The following is a 24,333-nucleotide window of genomic DNA, read 5'->3' on the forward strand; positions in this document are numbered from 1 at the left end:
TCTAGGATAGCAATGAATGTTCCCCGAGTCCATCCCTTTTATTAATTTGCTAAATACACTCCTTTCAAGACAAATTCCTGGTACAGATTAAAAATTCATATGCTTCGCAATTTTCTAACTGAAACCTACAACAGATACTGTTATCGCAAATAGTTCTTTTTTTGTCTAACGTATGTTGTAGTATTACGGCATCCTTCTGTAATAGTGAGATACCATTTTCATAATGTACGTTTTGCTTTCTAGAACTAAGCTTCTCTTGATGAAAACCAAAAGCTCAACCAATTGCATGCTTTGAAAGCGATATTATGAAGACATTTTGCTCTGTGTTAGCATACACAGACTGTTCTGCTCATAATCTAGAAAACTAGTTATCATCCCATTTTTGAAATGCTTTGATTTGAACTGAAAGCTGGGTTGTATACGTCAAGCAGTTAAATAGCTAAGGGGAGGAAATGTGTTTCCTTACCAGACTGAACTATAAAGGCACACTGGAATATGGCTTTCTGCATTGTCTTATCTACAATATTCAGCAAAATCTTAAGTACTGCAGTACCACAACTTGTTTCAAGCATGTAAGAGTAGTTTTCCTCAAGAAAAGCCTTCATTGTTTTGGATTTTTAACTTTTCTCTAACTAGATGTTTTGTGTGACAGGTGGGAGATTCAAGAAAGAGATAGTAGTTGATGGACAAAGTTACTTGCTGCTGATTAGAGATGAAGGGGGCCCTCCAGAGGCACAGGTGAGTTTAGTAATTACTGTGTTTAATAAAACTGAAAATTTGTGACAAATATAATGGATTGGATCCAAACTTTAAATTCTATACATGGAAGAACTGTTTCTGTCCACAGAACACTTTTGATCCAGTGGAGGGAGATGACTTTTGCCAGTTTCTCCCTCTCTCTACTGCCCCCAGTGGTTCCTCCCACACTGTTCTGGGGGGTTCCTCAACTGTCTAGAGCAGATTTTTGGAGGGCAGAAGGGGGAATTGGCAAAAATTACCTCCACAACACACACCAGAATGAAGTCTGAATCCAAGCCAACATATTTATGTTTGTGTGTACACTAGTAAATCAGTGCAGAAATTAGTGCTGCACATGGAATGAAGATGTCTTGCTGATACAATCAGTTAAGAATTTTCTTTCCATTGGTATAATATTAAGCCATTAGTATTATCTCTCTTTGACTCTTATGATAAAAAGCATATTGATATAAGGCAGGGGCACAGAACCTCTGAAGTACAGGAAGTCTAAGATCTGTGTTGTGATATTACTTGGGTCCAAAGCTACCACTAATAAAGCTGTAATAGATACAGGAGGACATGTGCATCTTATAATGTAATCCTTTGTGGATGTTTCTGGTTGTTGAACTGGCTATATCCACAAATTTGCCTCATATTCGTAATTCCTTATCAACATTTTAAACACTTCTGAAAGAATTGGGATGAATGCACATTGCAGTAGGTACTGGATGCCACTGATGGTTTTAAGCATATTTTTGAAAAAAAAAAAAAGATTTATCATATACATTCACAAACAGGTGAGGCCTTTATTAAAATCAATTAATGGTAACATTGAGGTGCTAAACTGAGACTACCCGTCAAGGTGGGCTAGAGCCTGATCTAGCTTTCTTTTCACTGGAATGATGAAGGCAGGTCATATAACACAAAGAAATTGAACTAGTCCATTCTGGAATGTACAGCTAGGTGCAGTAGAGACAGTGAACATACCAGAAGGGGATGGTTGATAAGAACAAATCCCACTGGAATTAAGTAATGCAGGAGGCAGAAGCTGTGATTGTGTCACTGAGAAGTCTAGATTAAGGCTAGTCTAATATTTATGTTCTTTCTGGCTGTTTGTGCATTGGATAGGTGTGTACATGTATGTGACCTATCTTTGTTTTTGATTATGGATGAGTAAAATAACCTGGTACTAATTCACGATTAGCTTGGTAAAAGGTCTTCCCACAATAAAGCTACTTCTGATTTCTATGACAGAAAAGGCTCAACAACAACAACAAGCAATATAAATTGGTCATGTAAATTTGTGTGTAAAGTATCTATGTGTGCATGCATGCACACATATAATAGTAAAATGCATAAGTAATGAAAATGAAAAAAGTTTCACTGTGGATGTAAAGCTGGTCAGTCTCACATTTTGGTGTTATGCTTATTCAAGAGCTTACTCGCTCTTCTCGATCATCCCAGAGTGCAGGACATGGAATCATGGGCTCAAGTGATAGGAAGCCAGATTCCGGCTGAACATCAGGAGAATCTTCTGACTGTTAGAGCAATTCGACCATGGAACCAATTACCTAGGGAGGTGGTGGGCTCTCCCACACTGGAGGCATTCAAGACGAGGCTGGACAGCCATCTGTCAGGGATGCTCTGACCTGGATTCCTGCATTGAGCAGGGGGTTGGACTCGATGGCCTTGTAGGCCTCTTCCAACCCTTCTATTCTATTCTATTCTATTCTATTCTATTCTATTCTATTCTATTCTATTCTATTCTATTTAAGGGACTTCAGCTATCATATGGTAAGTGGTGGCCCCACACCTCTGAAATCAGCTTCCATCTGGAGTTCATCAGGGCTCTTCTTTGCAGGTCTTCAGGAAGGCTTTGAAGACCCACCTGTTTTCTCTGGCTTTCCCATAATCTGTGAACTGCAGATTTTATTGGTGTGATTTGTTTTTATAGTATTTTATTATATAAGTATTGCTTATTTGTATATTTTTGTATGGTTTTCATTCTGTATGTTGCCTTGAGAGGGTTTTACCCTTAAAGGTAGCCTAAAAATAATTTTAAATGACTAAATAAACACACACTGGGCTTCACATACACAAAACTGCACCCTTAAGCGCCTGTCTCCCTTTATGACCCATGTGGTCTGCAGCATGCCCCAGAGCCTTCTTTCCTGGTGTGCATTGTGACAATTGCAGGCGGGCCAGCCCAGGTTGCCAAGTGGGACAGACTCAGAACAGCAGAAGCAACGGGAGCGCCTCAGAGCAACTGTAGAAGCGGATTGCAGAGTGGCTGCTCTTGCTGTGGGAAGAGGACGGAGCAGGCGGGCATGTACTGGCTGCACGTCACTCTTGCCAAGCTGTGCCTGGTGTGCGTGCAACAGGAGTGGCAACCAGAGCAACAGCAGCAGTAGCCACTGCCAATTTTTGCCAGAGCCAGGCAGGCAGGCAGCACAATTCCCCATTCTTTTGGCGTCCATATCCTGCATAGTTTCCAGGCTGGTGGTGCATGTGAATGAATTGTAACGACTGAACAACAACAACATGCTGTGTGCACGAACACATGCAGAACGAGGACTTGTTTTGCTGCCCCCCAAACCTTCTTGATTTCTCTCAACAATTTTTCTTTCTCTTATTTGCTGCAGTCAGTTGGGAGCACTCAGTTTAGAGTCAGGCTGAGGCAGCACCTTTCCCATCTATGATTCCCTCCTACACTCATCCTTGCCTCAGCCCCTCTCCTGTCCATGCCTGGAATGCTGTCTTACATAGTCAGGCAAGTGAGTGGCTCAGCTCTTTCCTTTGCCACCCATTAACAGCACCCCACCACTTCCTCTCATAACAGGCCTATTGAAAGTAGAGAGGGAGAACAGAGCTCTGAGTACAGCACCCTGCATGGGCAAAGGGGGTGGAAAAAGGAAGCTGCTGCCACAACATTGGTCAGCCACTGTGCCCACAGAGCTCCATTGAGCTAGTGGCCAGCTCTGCACACTGCATGCTCTCTTTTTCTTTCTCCACTGCAGCAGCTGGCTGAGATCTGAGGCTTGGACATATAGATTCAGACTGTGGCACTGTGTGTCCATAGCTAGCAACGCCACTTGTAGCTGAACATGTGAACTGAAAAAACAACAATAGTAACGTGATATCAGATGGTACAAATGCTTTGGGTGATTAGTAGGTGGCTTTCTCATGAATGGCATCAAATTTTAAAATGAAGATTCAGAAATTGTTTCACAATGAACCATCATGTTCCTTGGCTATATATAACTGTTATCTCTGGTAGAGTTGGCTTTGGTAAAGACAAGCTGGTGAATACGTTTCATTTGCAGTACATTTTAATTGGTTGATTTAATCTGTCTGAATTTGCTACCCTTTTTGATTTTATTAGGATTTATTGTTTTTATTGTATTGCCATTTTAATCATACCCTTGTATTTGTTGTTGTCGTTCAGTCGTGTCCGACTCTTCGTGACCCCATAGACATAGTACGCCAGGCCTTCCTGTCCTGCGCTCTCTCCCGGAGCATGCTCAAGTCCATATTCATTGCATCAGTGATGCTATCTAGCCATCTCATCCTCTGTTGTCCCCTTCTCCTTTTGCCTTCAGTCTTTCCCAGCATCAGGGTCTTTTCCAGAGAGTTTTCTCTTCGCATTAGGTGGCCAAAATATTTGAGCTTCAGCTTCAGTATCTGTCCTTCCAATGAGCACTCAGGGTTGATTTCCTTTAGGATTGACTGATTTGACCTCCTTGCAGTCCAGGGGACTCGTAAGAGTCTTCTCCAGCACCACAGTTCGAAAGCATCAATTCTTCGGCGCTCAGCCTTCCTTATAGACCAGCTCTCACAGCCATACATTACTACTGGGAAAACCATAGCTTTGATTATGCGGACCTTTGTCAGCAAGGTGATGTCTCTGCTTCTTACTACTGCCCTAATATTTGCAGAGATGAAGGGCAGGTTAAAAACATTTTCAATAAATAAACAAAACTGTGGACTGTTTGAATATCAAACAGAGATTTCGGGCAATGCTCTTTGAAAATGGTTAAGTATTGATGTTGAATTGTTTGACTTGCACGTTGAGTAATATGTGCAAATGTGCTGCATATTCAGGGAATGTCTCTGGCTATGTAACTGCCAGTGGTTGTCAAATGCATGCTTTGTGTTCGTATTCTAGGATTTTATTCAGAGTTTAGCTTGTGTATCACCTTTCAGTAACCTTCATGTAATTCTTGTAGTGTTACCAGTTTGCTTGCAAAATGTCAACCCTTCCATTGGGGAATAACTGTATGCCAATTTAGGTCTTAGTTTCAATGGCTTGTTAAGTGGTGCATGCTTAAGATCTCCTCTCTACATTCTTGGTTTGTTTGTTTTTTAATCTCACTGAGTATCCATGTTTTTTCCTGCAGTTTGCTATGTGGGTGGATGCTGTTATATTTGTCTTCAGCCTTGAGGATGAAATTAGCTTCCAGACTGTGTACCACTACTATACCCGTATGGCCAACTATCGCAACACTAATGAAATCCCAATGGTACTAGTGGGAACTCAGGGTAAGTGATTCCTCTTGTGTCATACAACCCCTTGAAAAACATCTTATTTAATTGTTTGGTATTAATTTTTCTTTTATATACATGTCTAGAAAACCTGTGTTTATTATTCTTTTACTGAGAGTATATACCTCGGATATTTCCAATAACAATGTTTTAAGACGGGTTTTTTTTTTTCTGGTAAAGCCCTTAATCAGAACCTGTTGAATGGCTGACTAGTTCAATTTCTATCTGAGGACTAAGCATTCTTTTCTCTAGTCCACAGCAAGTCTGTGTAAAGAAAACAATATGAAATAGGTCAGAAGACAGCTGGAGAATAAGTGGCATAAGACTCACCATGAAGGTGATCGAGCATGCATATAATCACACCTACTGTGTGGTGCTAAAGGTGGCAAAGACAGCTTACTTTACCACCTCCATCGTGTCCCCCAGTGGCCATCCGCCTGAGCTTTTCTGCATGGCTAGAGGGTTATTGCCATCTACCCCAGTGAATCCAATGTTAGAGCCCTCGGAGGCTCACCGTAATGAGTTTGCAAGACACATAAAATTGCCCACCTTCATGCTTTGAACACCGTTATTAATGCAGTGTCTGTTGAGGTGTCCAATGCATCGTTTTATCCTGTTTTGTGTGAAAAGTTTCAGTTTTTGGAGCCTGAGGATGTGGACAAGACACTTGCATCTGTACGACCCACCACATGCTCTCTCAACCCTTGCCTTTCATGCTTTTTCAAGCTAGCCACAGGGGACTGACCGGATGGATCAGGAGAGCGGTGAACTTATCATTCTGGTCCCTACTACCTTGAAGGAGGCAGTGGTATGACCACTCCTGAAGAAACCCTCCCTGGACCCAGAGATCTATGCCAACTAACGTCCAGTCACAAATACTCCTTTCCTGGATAAGGTCCTCGAGAGAGTGGTGGCATCTCAGCTACAGGTGCTCTTGAATGAAACTGATTATCTGAATCCATTCCAGTCTGGGTTCAGGTCTGGTTTTGGGACCAAATTGGCCTTGGTTGCTCAGATGGATAATCTTCTTTGAAAGAGGGACAGGGTAATGTGACCCTGTTACTTCTTGGTCCCTCAGTGGCTTTTGATACCATTGACCACGATATCCTCCTGGACTAGCATGAGTTGGGAGTTGACAGTACTGTTTTATAGTAGTTCAGCTTTTTCTTGTGGTTCCAGAGCTGGATGGCTGTGCCTCAACTCCTTGGCAGTTGAACTGTGGCGGCCACAGGGCACTATCTAGTTCCCAATGTTATTTAATGTCTATTTGAAGCTGTCAGGAACAGTCATTAGGAGATTTGGGGCAAGGTGTCACCAGTAGGCTGATGTCACCTAGCTCTATTTCTCTGTGACATCTGAATTGGCAGAGGCCATGCATATTTTAAACTGATGCCTGGATGTAATTATGATTTGGATGAGGGCTAGTAAACTAAACTGAATCCTGATAGGACAGAGACCTTATGGGTGGGCAGTTCCTAGGTCTAGGAATTGTTCCGTTTGCCTGTTCTGGATGGGGTTGAACTCCCTCTGAAGGAGCAAGTATGTAGTTTGGGGTGCTCCTGGATCCAACATTGTCACTGGGGGCCTAGGCGACTGACCTCAGTGGCCTGGAGCACCTATTACCAACTCGGTTGGTGCACCAACTACACCTGCTTCAGGACAGGAACAGCCTAGCTATGGTGATCCATGTACTGGTAACCTCATGATTAGACTACTGTAATGTGCTGTATGTGGGGTGCCCTTGTGGCTTGTTCAGAAGCTGCAGCTAGTGCAGAATGTAGCAGTTAGGGGGCTTAGTGGGACACCCAGCTATGCTGTCATCACACCTGTGTTAAAAGAACCGCACTGGCCGCCTATTGGCTGCTGAGACACATAGAAAGATATGTTGTTGACATACATACAAAGCCCTAAACAACTTGGGACCAGGATGCCTTGCAGACTGCCTTCCCCTATATATACCCAGCTGACATTTAAGATCTTTAAAGGACACCTTGCTGGTCATTCCTGGACCAACAGAATGTCACCATGTAATAGCTCGAAGGTGGGCCTTCCCGGTGGCAGCACCACCCTCTGGAACACCGTCCCCCGTGCAGTTTGAGAGGCAGAAAATGTGGTACATTTCAAGCACCTCCTGAAAACGCACTTGTTCACCCAGGCTTTCTCTGGCTTGTAATTAATTGCAACTAATCATATGCTGCTCCATCTTACTGTTCCTTGTATTGTCTTGTATCATTAGTGTAGTTGAAGTTGTTTTTAAAAGCGCACTTTAAATGTGATTTGTATTGTTACTGTAGTTGAAGTTGCTTTAATTGTATATTTAAAGGTGATTTTTAATATTTATATGTGAATTGCTTAGAGATTGTATTATATAAGTGGTATATAAGTATAATAAATAAACAAATGTTTATCAGAGATCAACATAGGAGGTAGCTGAATTTTTGATAGATGAAAATTCAAGATGATAAAATTCCTAATAACATTTAATTCAGTACAATATATAGAATAAAACATGGTCTCTTCAGGGAGTTCCAGGAAACTTGGGATTTTTCAGGATCCCCTCCCAAGTTCATAGGAACTGCTATGACCCTGGGAGGGGATTCTGAGTCCCAGGTCCCTGACCTTTTGTAACCACCGCAGCAAGAGCTGCGCGGGCTGCTTCCCACAGTTGCAAATGTGGCCTCAGAGAGAGGGAAAAGGGTGCTTTCCAGTGGGGGAGGGGGGGGAGAGGCCAAGATACACTCTATCCTGTGGCCTCTCCAGTCCCGCCTCTGGCAGCTCAATTTGTCTAGATGGGAAGACAGGCTCAGAGGCCTGTCTAAAAGAAAATAAAACAAAAGGAGGATGGAGAGATGAAAATCACCTCTGTGTGCCTCCCATCCTGCTGGCAGCAGCCCAGCAGGACATTGGATAATCAGAAGTCTTCAGCTCTAAATTGTCAATCATATTTGTATATATTACTTTTGAACTATAGTCCTGTCAGATTGTGTGCTTACCACAGCGTCAGATGTTCCATGTTTCTTAACCCCATGTCACCCCAGCAAATCCATATATACTGTTTTGGGCATTTTTTTGCAGCATGAAATAAAAATCCCTCATCAGTTGCATAACGATTAACTAAAACTCTGGGATGTGATTTTATTTGTAGCAAAGTCTTGATTCTGACCTGGTGACTTCTGTCTTTGCTAAGATATTATGCTCAGTTTTTTAAAAAATGATAATAAGTTGGTTTGCAAGTTCCCTGCAAAGTTAAACATTAGGAGCTTACACAAATCTGCCTGTGCTGGAGTAGACCATGGTTCGAAATACTCCATCATAGTGCCTTGGATCCAAAGATCCTACTGTGACAGTGGAAAGAACTTTTGCTCATTTGTGAATTTCCTTTTGCCAGTTTCTCCCCCCATGTATCTGCAGTCCCCCTGCAACATACTTGCAAAACCTCTGCAGAGTCCTCCAATCATCTTGTGTTGAAGATACAAGGGGCCTATAGAGGGATCTCCTTACTGAATCCTCCATCTGGAACAGTGGCCAGCCATACATCCCTGGGAAGCTCACAGCTAGAACAAAATGGAGATGTTCATCCCTTCTTCTTCACAGCAAGTGCTCATTCTCCCATACTCTCAATCAGCGTGAATTTTTCCACTCTCTCAAGGCATGCTTAAAGATTCTAACACAGAAAATATGAAGTCATGAGCAGTGGTTATTCAAATTTTTTCACATTGAGTCTTAGGACTAAGTGGTGCAAGAAGACTAACATGATAGTAGTAGAGGAACAATGAATATGTATGAACTTCTTGATGCATGGATTAGCATCATGGATCACAGGGGGCAAACCTTACGTTTTTATGTGCTTCTTGCTGCTTTAGACCTCATACAAACGTAGGAAGCTGCCTTATACTGAGTCAGGCCATTGGTCCATCTAGCCTATCATTGTCGCCACTGACTGGCAGCGGCTCTCCGGGGTTTCAGGCAGGAGTTCTGTCCCTACGTGGAAATGCTGGACATTAAACCAGGGACCTTCTGCACGCAGAGCATGTGCTGTCTACCACTGAGCCACAGCTAAGAATTGCTGTGACTCTGTGCAACTTGGTTCTTGTCCCTTTCTTTTGATCTATTTGACCTTAGGCTAAAGGCAACAGTGAGCCATTCTGGAGAGCTCTTTCATCTTTGTGGTTTTTTGCAGTTTGTCCCCGGAGGCATAAATGTGTTGGACTTGAGGTGGACCACTATGCTCAGGTTTTAGGCTCTTGGTTTATAGAGCCTCCTTTAGTATTGAATGGGGCCCTGTAAAACAGGCATTCATGAACAGTTTAGATTAATAAAGGGTAGATCACAGTTCAGTTTAAAATGATTGTGCCATATATTTACATAAATGATTCTACTTCGTCAAAATACTTGAAGTTATAAAATCTTCAATAAACCGTTAATGAGAAAATCTGTTCTTGATGAAATTGAAATAGGATTCTCTAATTGGGGGTTTGCTCCTGACCACTCCCAACTATGGGTTTGAGGTACATCTAAAATCCTGCAGAGAGATTATCTGAGGAAATACGAGCCCATCCAAGTGATACACTTACACTCTATGACACAGCAGCAGATGGGGCTCCTATTTCAGAGCACATCATCTAAGATAATCTCATTCAGTAAATGACTTATACTCAGTCCTAAAAGGAAAGGGAAAGGATAGGGAGGAATCTGTGAAATAAAATTGAATTAAATTTTCCAGTTGCATTTTAAAGATTGGAGATAGGTAAATATATGCTAAAACCTCTTTCAGCAGAAATCAACAATCCTGAATAGTGTCATATTAAAAACAGATTAGTCATTCTCTTGATTGTATTTGTAGAACTGTTTTTGGTATAGGCGAGATCTTAATGGAATGCAAAAAAGGCAATAAAACAAGTTGAATTTGGGATCAGAGAAGGGTGAGAAATGCTGAAGAGCTATTAAGAGGGACTGCTTGTTTTTGGTAAAGGTTAGCTCCTACCCATGCATTGAAGGACCACCCTACAGTAAATGGTTTTATCCAGTGAGATGTTGACCTGGTTCACATGATCAAAACAGCCACCACTAAAATAAGCCACAGTGGCTGGTTTTAATCCCCGGCATATGCTGGGTGCCATTTCCCTAATTACCCACCCAGGTACGGCTTGCTATGTCGTCTGAACCCAGGTGGCATGGCTTGTTTGTGTGGGAAACAGCCCTTAAATAACTCATGGCTGGTTGTAGGGTTATTGGAGGGTTGTTTTCCCCACAAACAAGCCATGCTGCCTGGGTTTGGACGATATGACAAGCTGTGCCCGGGTGGGTAATTAGGGAAATGGTGCCTGACATATGTCGGCATGTGCCAGCGATTAAAACAAGCCTCAGTGGCTTATTTAAGCCATGTTTGATCATGCAAACTGGCCCAATAAGAGGCCAAAAGAATCCTGGAAGCGGCAAGGGATTGCTTGTTCCCTGAAATATTAGTTGTGTGAGTGCTTTCAGATGGGTGCCGGGGTCTTATTAGTAGCTGCAGTAGCTCCAGTTTGTTAACTCTTTATTTACTGATTTGTTTTATTGTATTATTCTGAAACTGGTATTTGGTTTGGATGGCACACCTGTAGTGATTTATTTAAGCTATGATGAGCCTTGGTGCCTGTGGGTGCCAGGTTGCAAATCCAATCCCCACTCAGTGAGAGTGGGTTATGTGAGGGTTAAACAATGCTGGCATTACCCTAAAAAAGACCATGGGTTATGTTAACTTCCTCATAACCCATGCTCACAACATGACAACCCCAGATGTGCGTTGCCTATTCAAAATGGTGACTGCATGCACTGTAGCCTCACTGCGGGTTAAATAACCCATGGTGGGCTGTTGTGTTGTGCGAACAGCCCCAGGGGTTTGTCTCATCTACATCAGGTGTGGAGAATGTATAGTCCTCCAGATGTTGTTGAACTACAACCATAGGCAGCATGTGTTGTTGTTGTTGTTGTTGTTGTTCAGTCGTTCAGTCGTGTCCGACTCTTCATGACCCCATGGACCATAGCACGCCAGGCCTTCCTGTCCTGCGCTCTCTCCCGGAGCGTGCTCAAGTTCATATTCATTGCATCCGTGATGCTATCTAGCCATCTCATCCTCTGCCGTCCCCTTCTCCTTTTGCCTTCAGTCTTTCCCAGCATCAGGGTCTTTTCCAGGGAGTTTTCTCTTCGCATTAGGTGGCCAAAATATTGGAGCTTCAGCTTCAGGATCTGTCCTTCCAATGAGCACTCAGGGTTGATTTCCTTTAGGATAGACTGATCTGACCTCCTTGCAGCCCAGGGGACTCGTAAGAGTCTTCTCCAGCACCACAGTTCGAAAGCATCAATTCTTCGGCGCTCAGCCTTCCTTATAGTCCAGCTCTCACATCCATACATTACTACTGGGAAAACCATAGCTTTGATTAGACGGACCTTTGTCGGCAAGGTGATGTCTCTGCTTCTTACTATGCTGTCTAGGTTGGCCATAGCTTTCCTCCCAAGGAGCAAGCGTCTTTTAATTTCATGGCTACAGTCACCGTCTGCGGTGATCTTGGAGCCCAAGAAAGTAAAATCTGTCACTGCTTCCATTTCTTCCCCTTCTATATGCCAGGAAGAGATGGGGCCAGATGCCATGATCTTAGTTTTTTTAATGTTGAGTTTCAAACCAGCTTTTGCACTCTCCTCTTTCACCCTCAACAAGAGGCTCTTGCGATCCTCTTCGCTTTCTGCCATTAGGGTGGTATCATCTGCATATCGGAGGTTGTTGATAATTCTCCCAGCAATCTTAATTCCGACCTCTGATTCATCCAACCCGGCGTTTCTCATGATGTACTCTGCATATAAGTTAAATAAGCAGGGTGACAATATGCAGCCTTGTCGTACTCCTTTCCCAATTTTGAACCAATCGGTTGTTCCATGTCTGGTTCTTACTGTTGCTTCTTGACCCTCGTACAGGTTTCTCAGGAGACAGGTAAGGTGGTCTGGTACTCCCATCACTTTAAGAATTTGCCATAGTTTGTTGTGATCCACACAATCAAAGGCTTTAGCGTAGTCAGTGAAGCAGAAATAGACGTTTTTCTGGAATTCTCTTGCTTTCTCCATGATGCAGCGAATGTTGGCGATTTGATCTCTAGTTCCTCTGCCTCTTCGAAACCCAGCTTGTACTTCCGGTAGTTCTCGGTTCGCATACTGCTGAAGCCTAGCTTGTAGGATTTTGAGCATCACCTTGCTGGCATGTGAAATGAGCGCAATTGTGCGGTAGTTTGAACACTCTTTGGCGTTGCCCTTCTTTGGAATTGGAATGTAAACTGACCTTTTCCAGTCTTGTGGCCACTGTTGAGTGTTCCAAATTTGTTGACATATTGAATGCAGCACTTTAACAGCATCATCTTTTAGGATTTTAAATAGCTCGGCTGGAATACTGTCATCTCCGCTAGCTTTGTTGTTACTAATGCTTCCTAAGGCCCACTTGACTTCACTCTCGAGGATGTCCGGCTCAAGTTCAGTGACCGCACTATCATGGCTATCAGGGACATTCAGATCTTTCCTGTATAGTTCTTCTGTGTATTCTTTCCACCTCTTCTTAATCTCATCTGCTTCTGTTAGGTCCCTGGCTTCTTTGTCCTTTATCATGCCCGTCTTTGCACAAAACGTTCCCTTGAGATCTCCAATTTTCTTGAAGAGATCTCTCGTCTTTCCCATTCTGTTGTTTTCCTCGATTTCTTTGCATTGTTCATTTAAGAAGGCCTTCTTGTCTCTCCTTGCTATTCTCTGGAACTCTGCATTCAGTTGGGTATATCTTCCCCTTTCTCCCTTGCTTTTCGCTTCCCTTCTTTCGTGAGCTACTTGTAAAGCCTCATCAGACAGCCACTTGGCTTTCTTGCATTTCTTTTTCTTTGGGATGGATTGAGTTGCTGCCTCCTGAACAATGTTACGGACCTCCGTCCATAGTTCCTCAGGCACTCTGTCTATCAGGTCTAATCCCTGAAATCTATTCCTCACCTCCACTGTATATTCATCAGGGATATGATTTAGGTCATACCTGAACGGTTTAGTGGTTTTCCCGACGTTCTTCAATTTAAGCTGAAATTTTGCAAGAAGCAGCTCATGATCTGAGCCACAGTCAGCTCCAGGTCTTGTTTTTACTGACTGTATGGAGCTTCTCCATCTTTGGCTGCAAAGGACAGAATCAATCTGATTTTGATATTGACCATCTGGTGACATCCATGTGTAGAGTCGCCTCTTGTGCTGTTGGAAAAGAGTGTTTGCTATGATCAGCGTGTTCTCTTGGCAAAACTCTATTAGCTTTTGTCCTGCTTCATTTTGTACACCTAGGCCATGCCTGCCTGTTATCCCGGTGATTTCTTGACTTCCTACTTTAGCATTCCAATCCCCTATGATGAAGAGGACATCTTTTTTTGGTGTTAGTTCTAGAAGGTGTTGTAGGTCTTCATAGAACCGATCAACCTCAGCTTCTTCGGCCTCAGTGGTTGGGGCATAGACTTGAATTACTGTGATGTTGAATGGTTTGCCTTGGATTCGTACTGAGATCATTCTATCATTTTTAAGATTGTACCCCAGTACTGCTTTTCCCACCCTTTTGTTGACTATGAGTGCTACTCCATTTCTTCTAAGGGATTCTTGCCCACAATAGTAGATATGATGGTCACCTGAATTAAATTCGCCCATGCCTGTCCATTTTAGTTCGCTGATTCCCAAGATGTCGATGTTCAATCTTGCCATCTCATGTTTGACCACCTCCAGCTTACCTTGATTCATTGATCTGACATTCCAGGTTCCTAAACAATATTGTTCTTTACAGCATCGGATTTTCTTTTCACCACCAGACACATCCACAGCTGAGTGTCCTTTCGGGTTTGGCCCAGCCGCTTCACTCTTTCTGGCGCTACTTGGAAATACCCTCTGCTCTTCCCCAGTAGCATATTGGACACCTTCCGACCTGAGGGGCTCATCTTCCGGCGTCATGTCTTTTAGCCTTGTGATACGTTCCATGGGGTTTTTTTGGCAAGAATCCTGGAGTGGGTTGCCATTTCCTTCTCCAGTGGACCACATTTTGTCAGAACTCTCTGCCATGACCTGTCCGTCTTAGGTGGCCCTGCACGGCATAGCTTATGGCTTCACTGAGTTACGCAAGCCCCTTCGCCACAACAAGGCAGTGATCCATGAAGGGGATAGGCAGCATACATACTGCCTATGGTAAGGGATGATGGGAGTTGCAGTCCAGCAACATCTAGAGGGCCCCATCCCTGGTCTAAACTTTTATATTCTCAAAATGGCAATACTACTTCTGAGTGAAGATCCCATGAAAGCTTTTTATTACAATGTTTTATTGAGAGACTTTAGTGCCACTCCCATCAGCCCTGGTCAGCATAGCCAGTGGTGAGGACCCCAAGTTGCCCACCCCTACTTTAGTGGTATCATTTGCTGATTCCAAACTGAGGCCTTTTGGAAGACTTCTATAGGTAGTGTGAATCCTTGAAATATTTTCTAAGGTCATGTTAAAGGAGACTGTGGATTTTCTAAAAGATGGTCCAAAGAAACATGCAATTGATTCTCTGGCAAAAGTGGCCTTTGGATATGCAATTTGAAGAGAGAGGATTGTTACCTAAGGTTATTACCACAAAGACCCGGAAGAGGAAGCACAAGGGAGTCACACTGCTTCGTGTATTTCTTGGGTAACCTGCAAGGGCAGGTGCTTGAGCTGCCCTTTGTTGGGAGCGTACACATCTTCCATCAGGATGGGAGTGACAAATTCCTCCTTCTGGGGATAGCATGTGTATGCGGAACAGCCTCTTTTGGCTTCTGCCCATAATGTACAAAACCAAATTGAGTGATTTATTTGTCCCCACCCATACACATCCCCATCCATACTATAAAGCAAACTATTAACTCTGTATTTCCTCTGCTTATCAGCTTGGGTTCATTGTTAAGGAGCTTTTGAAGTCAGATCAGATGTTCCACTTTAGATCTTTTTATGCATTATCTGAATCCCCAGCCTTGCTGTGTTGAACAGCACAGTCTCCTGGGGTATCCTACTCAGGGGTTCATCAGGCTCCTTCTTTGCAGGTCTTCAGGAAGGCTCTGAAGACCTACCTATTTTTAATGGCCTTCTAATAATTTGTGGGCTGCAGGTTTTATTGGTATAATCTGTTTTTATAGTGCTTGATAGTATTTTATGTTATATTTATTTATTGCCTATTTGTATACTTTTTAATGGTTTTTTTATCCTGTACTCTGCCTTGAGAGGGTTTTACCTTTAAAGGCGGCCTAAAAATAATTTTAAATAAAGAAATAAAGTAAATTCTTGCATTTGCTTCAAAATGTGTAAAACTCTCCATATGATCAGGAACCCTGCTTCATCAGAGTTCCCAGTTGTGCTCAGAGTTGTACTTGCATTCAAATGAATATGGGTAGATTTCTCTGTCGACCTTGCTGCTTAACAGGGTAAGGCCAGGATATGAAGGCACAGGGCTGGCATGAATGTGTATGTTGGGAGCAGGACCAGGGTGTGCAGCCCTGTCTCCAGTTTTAGCCCTCATATATTCTGGAGCATGCATGAAAAGGGCTTGACTGGTTGGGTAATCTGTCTGTAATGTTTACATTCAAGATTTTGGTGTGTGATGTAAGTTTGAAAAGTCTTTGAGAACCACTGGCAAGTTAGGCTTAAGTTCTAAATTCTTCTACATCTGTACCTAATGGTGTGGGGGTAACCCAGGGCTGCTTTACTTTGTGTACCACCATTATTAGATTATGTCCAGTTATGAGAAAGACATGGGGTTGGAGAGAAAAAACTAGTAAGCTTGGATGGACACAGACAATTGTTCATATAAAGTGATACATAGGGATAGTTTAAGTTTGCTAAGTTAAATATAGACAAAATACTATTTCAAAATTTCTAGTATGGGGGCGGAGCCTGCATGCAAAGAAGATGGCTGTCTAGGCCCAAGCTCTCCTGGCCTAAAATAAATCCTATCAGACAGCAAATATTGAGCCCTCAGAAGCTGAAACTTGGTGGATTAAAGAGAGGGATGTCCCAGGGATCACCACAGCTGAAAAATAAAGATCTCACAGCCTATTTGGGGGCAAGAAACACTACTCCAGCTCTGGGCTTGGACAACAAAGAAGAGGAGGAAGGCCTGCAATGGCACAGAAGATGGCCAAAACATCTAAAGACGGTATGGAACCTATGCAATCAATAGTTCACCATCTAGAAAGTCTCCGAGAGGAATGGGCAAATGCCATAAAGCCTTTGAAGGACAAAATAGATGGGATTGTAGCAAAATTAGATGATATTGGAAAGACTGCAAATGAAGCGATGGAATTAGGCCTCTTCAATAAGAGAGTGAACACAAGCCTGTTGAAATCTAATGATGAACTGCAGCAGCACATATAATCTTTAGAGAATTATAGCCGCAGGCCCAATCTATGTCTCAGGGGTCTAACAGAATCAGCAGACGGGTGTGACGCATGGTCAGTTTCATAATTGCATGGTTGTCAGAAGCTCTGCTAGAACTCATACTTCCCAGAGCAGACATAGAAGGAGGCTACAGGGTGACAGGATTACAGCTGCAAAGCAGAGCTAAACCAAGGAATACATTAATGAGACTGACAAATCTTGAAGTTAAAAACACCATTCTGACTAGTGCATGCAGTGGACAGAAATTATTATATGAACAACAAGAAATAACATTCAGGACATCAGCCCGGGAACATTGCAGAGGCGCAAAGCATTTAAATACAAAGCATCTTCTGAAGGCGGGAATAAAGTATTGGTGCAGCTGTCCATTCAAAATCATTGTCAACATGGGTAACACAACAACAGTGTTCACAGATCACAGTGAGGCTAAAGAATTTCTAATTCATATGAATATGGACCCCGGCGAAGAACTCCTGTCTAGTCAGGAAGAAGAAGAGGAAGAAAACACCATGGATTCCACAGTGGACCCGAAAACACAAAGTTGGACCTTCAGAGCATCCCCCCCAAAAAAGCAAAAAAAAAAAAAAAAGCAAAGAAAGATTCTGGAAGAATGGAAATTCCAGAAGATAATATCAACTACGTGTCCAGGGATCTGGATCACTTAACAAAGCTGTCTTCTGAAGGACTCATACAGGTTTTATTTTTATTTTTTGAAGTAGCATATTGTTGTCCTTAATTTCATGTTATTAGGCTTCTGGTTGGAAGGAGAGGGAGCTTTTGTGAAAGGGTTGGATGCTGCTATCAAGGCCCACATTTGATTCCACTCAGCAGTCTTGGATCAATCCCCATGATCGACTACTTGAAGAAAGGAGTTGCGCAAAGATGGAAAAGTTTAACATTTGGTTGTAGGTTATAAATTGAGTTTGTTGGTTAGACAGCAATTCAGCCCACTGGTTCCATGTAATTGGAAGAAGGCAGTGACCACAGGGGAGGGAACAAGGAATAGGCTGTATGCCTTTGGGAAATGACTGTAATAAAGGAAATGTCTTTCAGTGAAAAAGGGCTAGGGTCAGTTACCAAAAGGAGGTGGGTACAAAGGGTAATTATGCAAAATAAACTCAATATATTTTTTGTACAAGAAACCCATCATAAAAAAGGAGGCAAACAAATTATTGCACTTTCCCGGTATCGGGGAGGTATTTGTGGCCAGGGGTTCCTCTAATTTGCAATAATCCTTCATAAAAACTTGGACTTTAAAAAAACTGTATGTGAAGAAGGCTATTATGGGAAGATACCTATTTATCAGGGGTCTGCTGGTGATAGAAAAGTTAACACTAGAAGCAATTTACTGTCCCAATGTGGATCAGGCTAATTCTTTTAACAGCACTTTGACTCTATTAAATAAATTTAAGTTTAAGAGAAAGGCAGCAATAATAGGGGGCGATTTGAATTTGATTGTTGACCCTACTCTGGACACTTCAGGGAAAATAAACAGAGGTGGGACACAGACAGGGACAGGTGTAAAACATTCGATTCTCTTAAACATTCTTACAAACTTTAACATGGTAGATGCATGGAGATGCAAACATATGGAAGAGAAAGATTTTTCATTTTATTTCACAAGTCGTAAAAGCTATTCAAGAATAGATTATATTTTATTTTCACATAACTCCAGATTGATTTTAAAGGAGGCCAATATAGAGTCCATCACAGTTTCAGACCATGCCTCAGTAACAGCATCCTTTCTCCTAGGTTCAAAACAACACAAAACTTGCGCCTGGAGATTAGAGCCCATTCTTCTGTATAGGCAAGAAATGCATGAGGCTGTTGGATCAGAACAAAAGCATTATTTTAATGACAGAGCAGATATAAGCATACAGACACTGTGGGAGACAATGAAAGTAGTAATCTGGGGTGAATGTCTTAGTGAATTAAGTTGTATTAAGAAATTAGATTCTCAAAAATTAGAATGTATACTAGTGGAAATTAAAGAACTGGAGGCCCTATATAAGAGTATGGGCAATTAAGTCAGTAAATTTGCCTTACTTAAGAAATGAAATGAATTGAGACTGTTAGAAGTAAACAAGATAACATAATCTCCAATATAAAAAACAAAAGTGTTATTAATTTGGCAGTAGAAATATTAAATTATTAGCTGATAGACTGAAACAGAAAGTCACCTAGAAAAATCAACATGGGAAAAGGATTTTTGACTCAAAAGTGATAAACCAAATTTTTGCATCCTTTTACAAAGATTTGTGTACGTCCAGACACTGAAATTTAGACCAAATATTGGTTCAAGAAAACGTAGGGAAAATAACTACGGAACACCAAATCCATTTTAATCAGGACATAATAGAAGAAGTATGAAAAGTCCTCAAAAAGATCAAAGCACAAAAAACTCCAGGGACAGATGGATTTTCAGCTGCTTTCTGTAAAACTTATGCTGATTATTTAGTTGCACATTTTAAAAAACTTTTTAATACTATAATGAATAAAAGTGCGATCCCCCAATCCTGGCAAATGTCCCACATCATAGTAATACAGAAACCTGGAACGGACCCTGAATTAGCTGATTCATACCATCCAGTCACATTATTAAATCAGGACTTTAAAATATTCACCAGTGTTCTGGCGAAAGGTTTGGTGACATAGCCCTCTATTATGTAACCTCAGATCATTTTGTCTTTATCAGAAGATGCAGTATTTCAGATCCACTTTGGAGATTATTGAATATAATTTATCACTGTAAGAACAAAAGCATTATCCTATAACACTGAATGCTGCCAAGTCCTTTGATATGTTAGAATGGAGTTTTGTTCTCAAATTAGGCAAGAATATGTTGCTGGGAGAAAAAATTATTAATGGCTTAAATCAATAATGCTCCCAAAAAATGGTTTGGACTCCCCACCAATCTAAAACTAGGGGCACCAAGCAAGGATACCCATTACCACCTTTATTGTTTATCCTTTTAGTCAAATCCCTGGCCAATTTGATCAGAAATTCCCCAATTGTAGAAGGTGTTAGGGTTCATTCACAAATAAACAAGATCACTATGTTTGCAGATGATATAGTATTGACATTGGCTAAAACAATGGCAAGTTTAGAAAAGGCAATGCTGTTGGTGAGGCAATATGGAAGGGCAGCAGGGATGCAGATCAGTAATAAGACATCGACTAGTCTATGCATGAATATGGATGTTGCCCATGCACAGCCTTGGAGGAAAGCTTAGGAATTTCTACTGGTATTTCAGAGCTAAAATATTTGAGAGTTACCATCCCTATGATATGTCCAAATTGATAACATGAAATTACAACCCCGTGTATTGCCCCTGCAGTAGGCTTCAAACTCTTAATTTAGAAGTGCCAAGATAGTGATAAATCAGATCCAGGTTTACTTACAAGGACTACTTTATTGGGTAACTTAGAGCATACAGGTGTACCCAGTGGTTGGATCAGACAGCTTCTCTGAACCCAGAGCCATGGGGTAAAATGGGTTTTATACCATACATGTTAGCAGTGAGGCAGCATGACAACAGCAAGCGTTAATTAGCGTTCATTCCCAGCATAGACTAAAAGTGCTTGTTCAGAAAGAAAACCACTGGAGCTTTCTCAGCACAGACACCTGTAGTTTGGCATAAACATAGCCTCACTTCCCAGGCACATACTAGGCCCTGATAAGATACTAGCCTTTGTTAGCATGGAATGTGCTGAGGCCGCACTGTTGACCTTTGACTCATCTCACACGCTCAGAGGCCCATTAGCAAGGAAATTGCACCAACAATGAACTTAAGCAAAGCATTATGGATCTCTAGCCCCTCTAGAACTACAGGTGACTTGGTTACAGGCCTGGGGCCCATACATTCAGTTACCAAATATATTAAGCAAAAATTAGGACAGTGGGCCAAATTAAATATGAGGTGGATGGAAAAAAATAATAGCAATTAAAATGAAACGGTTACCTAAGCTGACCTTCCCTTTTCAAACATTACCAGTTGCCATAGATGAGCAGAGATTAAAACAATAATATGGAGCAATGGTGTCATTATGCACTAAAGCACCTATGAAGTCAAGTTCTTACAGGGTGAGGGAAAATGTTATAAAGATGAGACATAGATGGCACGTCACACTGCTGAAGTTAAGCTATATTAACCATGCCTTGAGCCCTCATTGCTGACAGTGTGATGAATCTAAAGCCCCCCCCCCCCCCCAGGTTTTGGGAACAAATATTCAGCTGGTGATGTGATTCAGCAAAGCATAAAGCTCTCTGCAGCTACTGGGCTAATATCATTATACCTTGGGACAAATGCAAAATTAAAACATAAGGAACTGTTAGCCTTTATTTGGACTGTGACCAGGCTAGGAATAGCGGCAAAGTGGAGCACCAATGCAGGGCCATCTATTATTGGATGGAAGCAAAAGATATGGGACCCCGCTCTTATGGGAAAAATCACAAAACACTTCAAGTTCCAAAATGGTCAAGCAACATCAGACGATTTTGGCAGCCATTTATTGAATCAACCAATATGAATACAGCTTCCCTACACCCGCCAGCTTCCCATGGTCAACTTTGGAGAGACCTTTTAGGCTGAAATAGCTTGGAATGCATTACACAACATGCACTGGACAACATGCTCCCCCCAGTTGGATCATTCAGTATAGGACCAGCAATCGAATGAAGTATGTTAAAGTTAATGGCGCCTAATGTATTTACCTGTTTATTGTTTGTTTACTACAGATCAAATAAAAACATTTAAAAATTATAGTATGTGAGACTAAAGATACTGACTATTCTAAATGCTATGTGCTTGTTGTGCATTTAGTTCTTTAATTTCTATATCTCAGTATAGGAATTCAAACAGATAATTTTAAAATGGAAACACAGGAGGCCTCTAAAGAACAGTAAGGATTTTGATTTGCTAATCTTTAATGATCTTCTTGGGGGGGAAATGGCTCTGTTTAGAATTTTATGTCTTGGATTTAAGCAAGTTTTTCTGGGGGGAAAAACTCCCTAACCTTTCTGTTTTCTTTATAGATGCTATAAGTTCCAATAACCCTCGTGTCATTGATGATGCTAGAGCACGGAAACTGTCAAATGATTTGAAGAGATGCACCTACTATGAAACCTGTGCTACCTATGGACTGAATGTGGAGCGAGTTTTTCAGGATGGTAAATATAACCTTTTCTGTACAATATGTCACAACACTTAATTAAAGTTTATCTTTAACAGTGCCATTATTGAATCAACCAGTAAAAAAATACATCTGAATCATGTAATGTTTGCCTCTATTGCTGATCTCCTTTTATTGTGTAGCTTAACTAGTTTATCTCGATGTGTGAAGTAAGGGGCAATTAAACAGGCATCTTATTGAGTTATACTCAGATATATTGAATAATATTTACTAGAGACCTGCAACTACTGTTCTGGCTGATGACACCCCCCCGCCCCACCCCGCCTTCCACCCACTCCTGTGTATTCTATATGAGAGATTAACAGCCTGGTCCTGTGCATGTTGATTCAGGTGGAAGTTCAGTGGAGCTTACTTTCTTGTAACTATGCATGGGCTCTGCCCAGGAGGGAAAAGGAGAAAAAGCTACCATTGGCTCCTGCCTCTCTCCTGGCTGCTGCAATTTTGCAAATAAGCTGTATGTCATAAGCTCCAAGAGCGGTCTTTTAAGAACAACTGCTGCTGGACAAAATGACAAAGTGCTTCATTGCAAAGATGGCTGTCTTGGCCATGGGTCAGACAGACTGATAGAAGGTGGGGGGCTGCACCAGATTCTCCTCAGGGAGAGTGCAAGGTGAGCAAAAGTCCTGTGCACAGTTACATGGGGTTAAATCACATTGAGTTCAATGTGGTTCATTTCGAACTAAACATACATAGAATTGACAGTAACCAAGACCTAGTTCACGTAAAATGTGTCTGGACTATACCGCTCAAGACGGCAGGTGGTAGTGGGCTTTTATGGTGGCATGATCCTTCACACCCCCAAAATCCCTGCACATAAACAACTAGATGAGAAGGAGAAGGCTAGGCTAGAAGGTCTTCTCTCTGACACCTAGTTTTCTATGTAGAGGGGAGTCTTTTTATATGGAGGAGCATTCAGTGATCTGGCCCCTCCCCCACCTAAAGACTCAAGTAGTACAGTTCAGATGCAGAGTTACCACCTCTGAGAGTTAAGACATGCTCCACATGCAAGCTCTCTCTGCCTCCCTCCTTTTGGATGATGTATTTACTGTTGGTGCAGAGGCTTTACCAACTGAAGCACAGTACAAGAATGAAACGAAACACATTTAATCTGGATTACTATATATGGAATCAAACATGTCAAGTACTTAAGAATCATTACAAAATGCCATTTTGTTCAAACCTCTCACATGTCTAGATAATTTCTTCAGTTCTTCAGGGATACTCTTGACTTTACAGGATATTGACATGGTCTAATTGGAAAGAAACATGGTAGAAAGAAAATATGTGTATATATAAGCTGTGGGGATATAAGATCTCCTTTCTAAAAATATAAAAAAGATCTTGGATCCTTTTCTGAGCCAATACAAGAACTCACAAAGGGATTCCCTTCCCTTTACTTACCTGGATGGCAGCAGAAGCAACAGAGGGGAGGGGGGGGACACACAAACCTCCCTCCTCTCTTTTTCCTGTGTCCTACTGCTGCTTCCATCAATTCCATTGTCCAGGTAAGTAAAAGAAAGGGTGTTTGGGGAAAAGCAGGGCTGGAGGGGAGAGTGTTTTGAGGATGGAGAGGGAAGTCAGTATTTCTTTTCCAGTCTGGTTTTTTTTCAGAGCTGCAAAAAAAAAAATTGCAGCTTGTACGTCTGTCCCCTTGCTTTTAAGGTGGACTCTTCTGAGCCCCCAAAGTTTTTTTTTCTGAGCCTGGCTTGGGAAAATGTTGTCAGCATCTGTTAACTATAATTGCATGAAGTTGTTTCTAGAGCAGGGAGAGACCAAGCCAGGGAGCTGGATGATGTCATGGGGATGGGGCCCTGCCTGTAAGCCCATCCACCTCTCATTCTTTCCACTGTCCCACCCCTTGGTGCAGAGAGAGGCATGGAGCTCTGTGCCTCTCTCTGCATCGGGAAAGTGACTCAGTTGGTGCTTGCAGGAGCTCTTAAGTCCTGCAAGTACTGGCCGCCTCCTTCCCACGTCGCTCACATCCCAGTCGGGGAGAGAGCTGTGTGGGAAGGGACTTGGCTGGGATTTGCAGGCTCCAGGCTGCAAGCCCCTGCTGAGTTTGGGGGGAAATCCTTTATCTCAGATCAGCGATAACGTTGGGATTCCTCTCCCTTGGCCAAGGGACAGGACCTGCAGATGGTGCGCAGTCATCCATGGGCCGGATTGGACAATCTTGTGGGCTGGTTGCCCTCCCCTGTTCTTGAGTAGGGGTCCACAACCTTTTACAGCCTGTGGGTGCATTTGGAATCCTGACAAAGTGCCATGGGCACCAGTGACAAAATAGCTGCCATGGAGAGGGGGCATGGCTACTCACAAAATGGCCATGGGGGGGGGGGTAGGTCAGAAAGGAATTGGGTGGGCAAGCCATCAGGGAAAGGCTCTGGCTTCCCCGCTCCCAGATGAACGGCCTCTACCGCTGCACACCAC

General features: G+C 42.3%; 1 protein-coding gene across 3 annotated transcripts in view; it reads left to right on the forward strand.

Moving 5' to 3' along the window:
- The window catches only part of AGAP1 (ArfGAP with GTPase domain, ankyrin repeat and PH domain 1), a 544,363-nt gene that overhangs the window by 82,460 nt on the left and 437,570 nt on the right, over positions 1 to 24,333 (forward strand). For all 3 annotated transcript variants that reach the window (XM_084820148.1, XM_084820158.1, XM_084820167.1), the window contains exons 4-6: positions 653 to 738; positions 5,136 to 5,277; positions 21,749 to 21,883. In XM_084820148.1, the coding sequence (XP_084676274.1) occupies positions 653 to 738; positions 5,136 to 5,277; positions 21,749 to 21,883 (363 nt within the window). The remainder of the gene's footprint in view (positions 1 to 652; positions 739 to 5,135; positions 5,278 to 21,748; positions 21,884 to 24,333) is intronic.

The sequence above is a fragment of the Heloderma suspectum genome, chromosome 1 (assembly GCF_057233095.1).
Source record: "Heloderma suspectum isolate Gila_16-S chromosome 1, 16-S_ref, whole genome shotgun sequence".
Lineage (NCBI taxonomy): Eukaryota > Metazoa > Chordata > Lepidosauria > Squamata > Helodermatidae > Heloderma > Heloderma suspectum.